The sequence below is a fragment of the Centropristis striata genome, chromosome 7, assembly GCF_030273125.1.
Source record: "Centropristis striata isolate RG_2023a ecotype Rhode Island chromosome 7, C.striata_1.0, whole genome shotgun sequence".
Taxonomy (NCBI): Eukaryota; Metazoa; Chordata; class Actinopteri; order Perciformes; family Serranidae; genus Centropristis; species Centropristis striata.
The window spans coordinates 40,809,381-40,820,787 of NC_081523.1; the positions used below are offsets into that span (position 1 = coordinate 40,809,381).

At 38.2% G+C, this 11,407-nt stretch overlaps 1 protein-coding gene across 1 annotated transcript in view; it reads left to right on the forward strand.

Annotated features, from left to right (window-relative positions):
• Positions 1-9,530, forward strand: part of zmat4a (zinc finger, matrin-type 4a) — a 231,403-nt gene extending 221,873 nt beyond the window's left edge. The window contains exon 7 of the mRNA XM_059338096.1: positions 6,630-9,530. Within this exon, the coding sequence (XP_059194079.1) occupies positions 6,630-6,657 (28 nt within the window). The 3' untranslated portion in view covers positions 6,658-9,530. The remainder of the gene's footprint in view (positions 1-6,629) is intronic.
• The last annotated feature ends 1,877 nt before the right edge of the window (positions 9,531-11,407 follow it).

Sequence of the window (11,407 nt, forward strand, 5' to 3'; positions counted from 1 at the left end):
GTATAGGTTTATGCTTGATTGTAAATGTTGCTGCATCGCTGCGTTCTGCCACATTAAGCTCAGCAGGACAATAAGCATGACAGCTTGTTGTGTTGCAGCAGGTGTGTCCCTGCAGCGGGAGGTCCCCGTTACAGAGCAGGCTGTGATCACTCTGCTTAGTTCACCTGAAGACAACATGCAATCCCACAGTGGAAGCTGCATTGATTATGTGCAGTAAAAATAAAGCAACAAACAACGCTGTCATTCTGTCATGTATCCGCCCCCGTTAGCTGTCACCGTACACCGTATAGCCCCACTGGGGCACGCTGCAGGTTTCCTCTCCATTTATTTCCATCTGTGCTATTAATCCACAGCAGCAGTGGTGATCCTGTTTATACTGACTATGAGACAGACAGACAGGCTTGTCTTGACACAGTCCTCAGTGGGTTGAGCGATTGTGCCTGCGAGTAAATCTTGTCTGCTAGCCGGGGAGAGATAAGAACAGCGATTGTGCGGTGATAAAGTGATAAGACGAGGCCGTCTGATGGTCCGGGCTGCTGGACCGCTACATGAAAGGCTTCCACTCACCTATTCAATCACACAGCAGCGGGATTAGATGGCAACCTCCTGACACAAGAGAGGAACAGGGCTTTGTTGAACACATGAAACAAAAGCGTCATGTACACTGTAAAAAATGTCTGTAGATTTTACTGTGAAAAACTGCTAAACCATGACAGTAAAAGACCGTAAAATGATAAATGGGTTCATTCAGTTTCAGTAACAATGTAACGCCGTAAATGTACACTACTGGGCAAAAGTTTTAGAACACCACAATTTTTCAATTTCTTTATTGAAATTCAAGCAGTTCAAGTCAAATGAACAGCTTGAAAGGGTCCAAAGGTAAGTGGTGAACTGCCAGAGGTAAATAAAAAAAGGTAAGCTTAACCAAAACTGAAAAATAATGTACATTTCAGAATTATACAAGTAGGCCTTTTTCAGGGAACAAGAAATGGGTTAACAACTTAACTCTATGGAGTCTTGGGCTATTTTGTCCATTTTTGAATTCTTTTCATGTCTTTGTAAGTCATTTTGTGTCTTTTTTAAGTCATTTTGTGTCTTTTGGTGTCTTTTTTTTTGGTCATTTTGTGTCTTTTTTTAGTCCTTTAGTCCAACATAAAATGTGATTTTGAATCTTTTTTTTAACTTTCAAAACACTATCATGCTCAATAAAGAATTTTAAATGTTGCAAATGTGCATTAATTTCAGAGTACACTGAGACATTAAACTGCATCATTTTCAATTCAATTCTGGAAAAGTTGGTGTGTTCTAAAACTTTTGACCAGTAGTGTATATATAAGCCAAAACTGTGTTTTTTACATTTAAAAAAAAATGCATTACTCTATTGTAAAATACTCTGGCATCTTGTTTGTAACAAAAATATACTGTAATATAAATACAGGCCATGACTTTAATTTTTGCATTTATTTTTGGAAAAATGCTTTTTATAACTCTTAAATGTACTAAACATCATATTTCTAACAAAATATATACTGTAATATTTAATGGTAAATCTTTAATTTATGTAGCATTTATAAAGTATATTTCTTGTCAATTATATGGCAAAACAGCGTTTCTTTTGATGGGAAAATATTTTATTTTTTATGTTTTATTATGGAATAAAAATGGCAGTCTTAAATGTGAAATCATTCTAATGATGATGACAGTGCTAATATAATTTTACTGTAATATTAGAAAAAGTTGCACTTTATTTATTACGGTAAAGTTCTGGCAACCACATCTGCCGTTTTTTTACCGTAAAAAAAACAGTTGTTTTTTTTACAGTGTAGCACGCAGCAGAAGGGGATTTGGAATCTTGTGACTATCAAATAAAAGCTGCAGCTGAAGTCTACACGTCTACTTCATTGTTTACTCAATAATTATATTGATGATTATAATTGCAGTTATTATGATTTTTCTATCCATCACAATAGCTCCAGGTATTTTCTCTTGAGAGTCATTGATCACTGCTCTGAGTAAAACTGCCAAAACAAATCACTTTAAAGAGTCACTTTAGTTTTTTACTCAATTATAATTAAGTCTTAAAACTAACAGGACAACTTTGTTTTCCCTTTGGGGGCATTTCATTTTCTGTTCCATGGAACAAAGCAGTTTTCAGATTCATGCATCTAGTCAGGCACAGCAGTTTGTCCATACTCCCAAACAGCTCTATGTCCTCTACAGGTCAGTCCAAATGTACTGAAGGTGTCCCCCGAGTGTTACCTTAGGGGCAGGGCTGCACAATTAGGGCCAAAATGATAATCACGATTATGTTGATCAGTATTGTAATCAATATAAAGAAAAACGGCCCTGCCCCCTGGTGGTTGGTGGACTACTGGTGTAGAAAGTGCTTGATTAGATATGCAGGAGAGACGCATTTTAAAATGGAAATATCACCGACGATCAGACCAGAGAAACCATAAGAATGCAATAGATTTAGCTTATTTCCTTTTAATATATTCTATATGTAGCTTCCAACAAATGCATGATCTATAATTACTCCCAAAAACTTGATTTTATAAACACTTTCAATTTCAAAACAATTTAATTTCAATTTTATGCCTCCTTTGACCCTAATATCACCAAACACCATTTTGTTTTATTTTTGAATTACTCATTATGTGAATATTTACTGAGGTAATAAGTCCAGTGAGCAGTAGGGTCATTTTCCTCTTTACTTTCATATGAGACTTTTTTCTGCAACCAGTGGAGTCGCCCCCTGCTGGCCTTTAGATGGAATGCAGGTTTAAGGCATTTCCACATTGAGTTTTTGATTTGACAAATACTTGGTAAAGTGGTTTAGGGGGACATTGTTATTTGGGTTAGAATATCTACTGGAGTGGCGTTTTTCAGGTTTGACAAGTCCTTGACCCATCCATCCACAAGGACCTCTCCATCTCCATAGTTCTATAACAACACATACTGTACAGCAGCTATTGTCAACCTTGGGGTCGGGACCCCAATTGGGGTCTCGAGATGATTTCTGGGGGTCGCCAAATCATTTTGGAAGTCAGCTCTGTCTCCACTGTGTTAAAGTGTTCTTGTGTTAATGTGTTTTAGTCTTTTTGGTCACTTAATGTCTTTTTTTGGTCATTTTGTGTGTTTTTTTGTCATTTTGATTCTTTTTTTGATCTTTTTTGTGGTCAATTTGTGTGTTTTTTGGTCATTTTGTTTCCTTTCTTGGTAATTGTGTGTCTTTTTTGGGTCATTTTGTGTCTTTTTTGGTCATTTTGTGGCTTTTTTGGTCATTTTGTGGCTTTTTTGACAATTTTGTGGTCAATTTGTGTCTTTTTTGGTCATTTTGTTTCCTTTTTTTGGTCATTTTGTTTCTTTTTTGGGTGATCTGAACTGTGCGTGTGAGATTGTGTTCAGTGAGTGGGGGTCACGGACAACATGCATGTTAAATTGGGGATCGCGACTCAAAAAGGTTGAGAACTACTGCTGTACAGCATGTGTTCTGTATATAAAAGGACTTAATTATTGTGGCCTTTGTTCATGTAGACTCATACTATATGTACGTTGTAAGTTTGTCTTTTTGGGCATTTGCTAATACATCTGAAGTGTCACTTTTCTTGGGAGGGTTCATTTCAAATATGGGAATATGGGAATAGCCTGATAAGGTTTCAAGAGGAGCCTCTTTTTGATGGTCTCCCTTTCCTTTATGATCTGTTTACACCATTACAAGTAGTGCTATTTTGTGTTAGTAATGTCAAAAAACTGAATGCTTTGAGGATTAATTTGTCAGATAAAAATGCCATTTAAATGATGATCATGGTTTACTTACTTTCATAGTTTTGGCCATCATTTCTGTCTGTTATGATATTATTGTACTCACCACAGTAATTGCTGCAGTCTGGGACAATGGCAACATCACTCCCAGGAAATTCAGTGGAGGAAGAAATGAGCAGTCTGACAATCAAACAGGCTGTAAACTGAAGGGAGAATAGTTTAGTCTGATTATCACTAGGTCAGATTGATGTGGTGGAGCATCTGACTGCTCATGTTAAGTGATGTCGCCACATTCCCAGATCTCAGCAGCTGACATGCTGAGTACAATATTCTTCTTAGGATGATGCAGGGAGAAAGCCGATAGTATAAATGTAGGCCATCTCAATATTTTTGAACCACAGATATGTTGAATGTGAACTTGTACGTTGCATACACTAGATCAGCTGTTCTCAACCTTGGGGTCGGGACCCCAATTGGGGTCCCAAGAGGATTTCTGGGGGTCACCAAATCATTTTGAAGTCAGCTCTGTCTCCACTGTGTTAAAGTGTTCATGTGTTAATGTGTTTTAGTCTTTTTGGTCATTTTGTGTCTTTTCTGGTCATTTTGTGTCTCTTTTTGATAATTTTGTGTCCTTTTTGGTCATTTTGTTTCCTTTTTTTGGGCATTTTGTGTCTTTTTTGGTCATTTTGTTTCATTTTTGGGTCATTTTGTGTATTTTTTGGTCAATTTGTGTCTTTTTTTTGTAATTTTGTGTCTTTTTTTGGTCATTTTGTTTGTTTTTTGGTCAACTTGTGTCTTTTTTTGGTCATTTTGTGTATTTTTTTTTTGGTCATTTTGTGTCTTTTTTTGATCATTTTGTGGCCAATTTGTGTCTTATTTGGTCATTTTGTTTCCTTTTTTTGGTCAATTTGTGTTTTTTTTGGGTGATCTGAACTGTGCGCGTGAGATTGTGTTCAGTAAGTGGGGTCGCGGTTATGGGGATCATAACGTTAAATTGGGGATCGCGACTCATTAAGGTTGAGAACTACTGCACTAGACAACTGCAACACAATGTGACAATCATTGTTATGACTGATTTTTAAACAAAAAAACAATTTGTTTCAAGGTGCAATTTGTAATTGTTGGCCAGATTTTTAATCTAAAACATTTTAAAACCGAAATCACATAATCAACAGAATGTGACAACCTGACAATGTTGCCGTTAGGCCGATGATGTCTATGTACGTGTAGAGATGTCCTGCTACTGCTAAACAGCTAGTCCTGGCCCATCCTGTCCTTTTTATATACATATATCACTTAAATTTTTATTGAGTTTTTACATGTACTGTATATAGACAAAAACAATACAGCAAACAAGGTACAAGTTAAAGTGACAATAATAACACTAACAAAAATAACACTAGCAAACTGTCTGGAGATGCTACTATTGAGTCCACTGTTCCATTCAGCATTGGTTCAGTTGGTGTCATGTCTCCTGTAAATCTTCATTGGCAGGAGGCACATTGTGGTCACATGGGCCACCAGTGAGTCAATGTGTGTGTGAATGATGAGGTTGCTCTGACTAGAAAAGTGCTATACAGGTGCAATATATTAACCATTTACTGTTTTGGGGAAACTGTACAAATCGATGACTTCTCTGTGAATAAGGCCAATATAGATGGATGGATGGATGGATGGATGGATGGTTGGATGGAATGGGTTGGATGGATGGATGGATGGATGGATGGATGGATAGAATGGGTTGGATGGATGGATGGATGGATGGATGGATGGATGGATGGAATGGGTTAGATGGGTGGATGGGTGGATGGATGGAATGGGTTGGATGGATGGATGGATGGATGGATGGATGGATGGAATGGGTTGGATGGGTGGATGGATGGATGGATGGGTTGGATGGATGAATGGAATGGGTTGGATGGGTGGATGGATGGATGGATGGATGGATGGGTTGGATGGATGGATGAATGGGTTGGATGGATGGATGGATGGATGGAATGGGTTGGATGGATGGATGGATGGATGGATGGATGGATGGAATGGGTTGGATGGGTGGATGGATGGATGGGTGGATGGATGGATAGATGGATGGAATGGGTTGGATAGATAGATGGATGGATGGATGGATGGATGGATGGATGGATGGATGGATGGATGGATGGATGGATGGAATGGGTTGGATGGATGGATGGATGGATGGATGGATGGATGGATGGATGGATGGGTTGGATGGATGGATGGATGGATGGATGGATGGATGGAATGGGTTGGATAGATAGATGGATGGATGGATGGATGGATGGAATGGTTTGGATGGGTGGATGGATGGATGGATGGATGGGTTGGATGGATGGATGAATGGGTTGGATGGATGGATGGATGGATGGATGGATAGAATCGGTTGGTTGGATGGATGGATGGAATTGGTTGGATGAATTGATGGATGGATGGATAGAATGGGTTGGATGGATGGATGGATGGATGGATAGATAGATAAACTATCACTCTAACAACAGTACTTAATTAGTGCAAGTGTATAGAGTGGCCATGTTGTGATTGGTGTTGTGTAGTGGGTCAGGCCTGGTTCTGCTCCGCGACCTCTGACCTCCTTTTTGCTGCCGCCTACCTCCAAGTGTGGTGTTCTACAGTTTAATGGCACGGGGGACAAAGGAGTTTCTCAGTCTGTTTGTGTTGTTCTTGGGGAGGAGCATCCTGAACACGCTCTTCTGGTTGTTGATGACAGTGTGCAGGGGATGGCTGGCATTACATTGTTCAAAAATGATTTTCTTATTGTGATGATGAGACCTGCTATGTATCTCTGATAAGCCTGACCTTTGCCCTCTCTGTCTGTCTTCCTCCAACAGTCTGAAGAATCAGATATGTGTCCAGTGAGTGTGGGCCGAAGATAAAAACCAACTATTGGATTGATGTCAGACAAGCTGTGGTCAGCTTGCCCTGCTTTTTCTGCCTCTGCCCTGCTTCTGCTCTCCTCCACATCATTCAAGTCTCTCTCTTTCTCTCTCTTTCTCTCTTTCTGTCTCTTTCAGCCACCCTGACAAGGAGGAAAATAAAGAGATTTTTTGTAACACTCTAGCACTGCATCAACTCTCTCACCTGTCGGTATACAGTACAGTTTACACAGTTTCTCTGCTCTTCAATCATTGACCTTTGACATTCCACTGCAGCTGTGTTTTTTATCCACTGACCGTCTGAGAGCATGAAAAGTGGATCTGATTCACAGCAGCCTTTCTAAAAATGCATAGACTAAATTATACTTTATTTTTCACAAGAAAGCTACGTACTGTATATGGAATTTTGACTTGAGAATATAAGGGGTTGTTTTTTTAAACTTGTTTTGTTTGCTTTTACTTGAATGAAAGAGAGCATATTTATTTGAAATTAAAGGGGAAAGATTATTTTTACATTATTTAGCATTGTGGGCTTTAATTATGAGTCGATCATTTTCTTTACCCTTTCAGATTCTGTATGGTACACACAGTGCAACTCAACTAAAATGCTTCTGTTGCATTCATGCTTGCAGTGGAGCTAAATCCCCTTGTGTCATAAAGGGGTCGATGGCAATAATGACACCAGTCGGACCCTTACTATGTGTTGTAATGGAATTATAGACTTCTGTCTGTGACTCGGGTAAAATTATGTGTCTGCATCTACACAGGAACAGAAGATCATTTTAAAGCTTCCAAAGGTTCATTCAAATTTGTCACACTATGAGGCAAAAAACACGAGCAGTGCCCCTTTGATTTGACAGGGAAGTAAAGTGTTTGGAACGTCTGTGAATTTAATAATGCCCACAGATGTAATAATCCACAAACATAATAAATATCTGCAGCTTTTAATGCAATAATCCCACAAACGTAATACATTTTCCACAAACGTAATAGCCGCTGCTACTACAAATGTAACACGAGATTTACCACAAATGTAATAACTATTAGGTTTGTGGGGAAGTTGAAATCTTCAACTTTCAATATTGTAATAAGTTCCCACAAATGTAATAACTATGGCCAGGACTCGATTAAAATAATTAATCTAATTAATTAGAGGCTTTGTAATTAATTAATTTAATTTAATCGCATATAAATATTTGACCTGAGAACAGTGAGAAGTCATTTTTTTCACATGGATTTTTAGTATACCATTGAATAAGGACTGAATACATAAGCTTAAGCAACAAAAATATTGTTTATTTTTGTTCAAGTCCAACAGACCAGTCAGTGCTATTTTTGCCATTAAGTGTAGCAATAGCATATTTATAAATATAGTACATTTCATAAATCCAGGTAGCCTATAGGTAGGTAGACCTTCTGTAAACTAGAATACTTTGGTTTTTGAAGTAAAACACAATCCACGCTAGCTAGCACACTAGCCGCTAGCTGCTATATGTTTAGCATTGAGGTGATACTTGAGGCTGGATGTGCTGCTATGGTGATATGTGAATTCCTTGTTGCCTAGCAACACAACCATGCTCTTATGGACGCTTCCATCCGTTGGTTTTCAAAAACTGAAGATATTCATTACGTTTGTGGGCATTATTACATTTGCAGGCCTTACAGTGGTTTGTATAATCTGGATAAACTGCTAGCTTGTGTACAACCTGACTGACTGCTCATGTTTCTTGCCTTTACTTTGTCGCAGCGATTGCACCAAAGTCTCAGACATGAGACAGAAATGATGCTCCTGTCGAGATAAACCAAAACAAACAAACAAACAAACAAAAATGATGCCTCCCAGATTAAACAGATATTAAAAGACATGATCTTTTCCACAAATTGCAATCTTTTCTTTTGCTGTGTAATGCGCCATATACAGTCAGCTGTATGTGGTCAGTGTTCTATTTCCTGGTTAAGATGCTTTCATTTCAGTATGGTCTTCATCTCAGGGAGGTGTAACTGGTTGCTTTAGTGAAATTTGAGTCAAATGTTCTCATGTACTGAGTCCATCCACTACAGAGTCTGGTAGAATGTGTTGGTAGAAAAGGTCAAAAGGACTGAGCCATAACTATTATGGTTTCACAAAAAGAATATTGATATTGTGGAGTGTTTTAAAGGGTAATTCAGCTTTATATATATCTCTTATTCAAAGCTTATGTAGCATACTTTCTTACATGTCATGTAAAGAAATTAAAGATGTTGACTTTAAAGCCAATGTTGTATAAATGAGAGCTATGACGGGAATTATAAAAGAATAATATATTACTGTTGTGGATCAGATTACATTGTAATTGCTATCTGTTTACAGTATAAGTGATTTCTTCTACTGTTTTCTGCAGAACTGTGTTTTATCAAAATGTAGCTTTGACGTGTTGTTAAAGCGCTTTATTTGGTTAATTGACAGCTGAAATCACTTGAACACCCAGGTGGAGCTTTGTACTGTAGAGAAAGGGAAAATAAATCATCGCAATTCATCATGGAGTGAAATGACCCGTTGCTGGATGATGTCAGAGCCGCCAGCCGATGAGAAAGACGCCACCGCCGACGACATTAACAATAATTTATAGAAATGTGTTTTTTAATATTGCAAATAAGAAGTGCACGTGTGATTTGTTATTGCAAGTTAAAAAAAAAAAAAAAACTCCACTGAAATGCTTTGCTCAGCCTGAGTGATGACACGTCTGTCCAGAGGTTTGGACCAGTCGTTACTCTTCATCAGGACTCCTCCTCATCACCCTTTAGTCCCCCTGTGCTCTGGGTTATGTGCTCTATTGTGTCTGAGAAAAGAATAAAAGACACTTGCAACTACACAAACTCTGCTTTGTACCGTGTTGCTTGTATTTCTTGTTTACAATAATTACACTAATGTCTGTCTTTATAGTAGGTTGTTATAATCACTGTAATTAAGGTTTTGACATGTTGCACACCAACTTTTACCCATAAGAACCTATGGTGACACCCATGTAGCAAACACTTTAACAAACCCTGAAGTGTTATTGGAGGACATTACAAGACTTTTTGCAAAATGTTTCATTTTTATATTGCAAATCGAGGTCAATTGAGTCATTATTATTATTATTATTATTATTATTATTATTAGGGCCTCGGGGCAATCGCACCGAGCACTGGTCCCATACAGCAATATCTGTAGGGACCAGTGCTGCACTACTGTTATACTGTGGATTTCTTCTTATTCCTCTTGCGGACGCAATTTCGTCCCGCTACTAGTTGCAGGACAAATTATATATCAAAACGTGCGGTTTGATCGGGATCGGTGTGCTATTACTTTTCTCTACGGAATACGAATTTTTCGCGACGTAAAAACTGCCCAAAATTTTGCATTGAAATGAATGGGACGGCCGAAAGAAAATGAGCAAAAAAGAACATTAATTGAAGATTTTCAGACGTCTACTTCTCCGGCATAATTTCACCTAGACACTCCATTTAAACTTTAAACAGTAGACACAAGTCTTGTGTATTGGTGTATTAATTTGCATTTCAATAGGTCATATAGTTTTTTATCAATCCCTGTTCAATGACCATGATCATTTTTGGAGAAATTCTGAGATTATAATGGGTGTGTATTGCACGGAATGTTTGTGTCAGAGTGTGTGATGTCATCGCTCAGAGTGTAGAGGGAGAGGTAAAACTGTCAAAAAATAAATTTGAAAACTGCACTCCAGGCCGCAAATTCCACTCTACAGAAATAATTTATACATAGAAATGTAGGAAAATTTGTCTTCTCACTCACAATCCTCTGGTAAAGCTGTCAGAGTTATAGTTTGGGCGTACGACGCAAAGATGCGCCACCAAAACCACCAACAGCCTCATTGGGTCCCATATTAAAAACGCAGGAAGATTTCGGAAAAAGTGAGATTAAACAGTTTTTTTAGATCGCTCTAACAGAGCTATTTTTTCATTTTTCTTAAAAAAAAACATATGTAGAGGTTCAGGAAGATATCAGGAAGCTCAAAGTGAAGTCGGATCAATGATAGGTATTATGGTTTTGCCAAAAATGCTTTCTGTTTGAGGCCAGAAATTTCACTCTGCCCACCTCTGGCTGCTTTCACTCTGCCAGAAGATTCCACAGCTGTTAATTCTGTTGATTGCTCTGCTCTGATTGGTCGACCCAACGCTTTGATGCTTTGATGTGATTACAGTTACAGATACACGCACGCACACACACACACACACACACACACACACACTGGTCATTTAATGTAATAACAGTTAAAGATACACGCACACACACACACTGGTCATTTAATGTAATAACAGTTAAAGATACACACACACACACACACACACTGGTCATTTAATGTAATAACAGTTAAAGATACACGCACACACACACACACTGGTCATTTAATGTAATAACAGTTAAAGATACACACACACACACTGGTCATTTAATGTAATAACAGTTAAAGATACACGCACGCACACACACACACACACACACACACACATATGCGCGCGTAAGCGCGCACACTCCTCCAGATACAAATGTTTCACACACACACACACATTTTGAGGTTAAAGGGCATAGGTTGCTGTATAAATAAATACTTGAAGAGGAATAGTATCATAACATTACTAGTATTAATTGTTTGAAATCTCTGAAGAATCTCATCATAGTGTACACACACCGGCAGTAGCCCCCGTGGCCCTTTCAAAATTTCCCCCAGAGG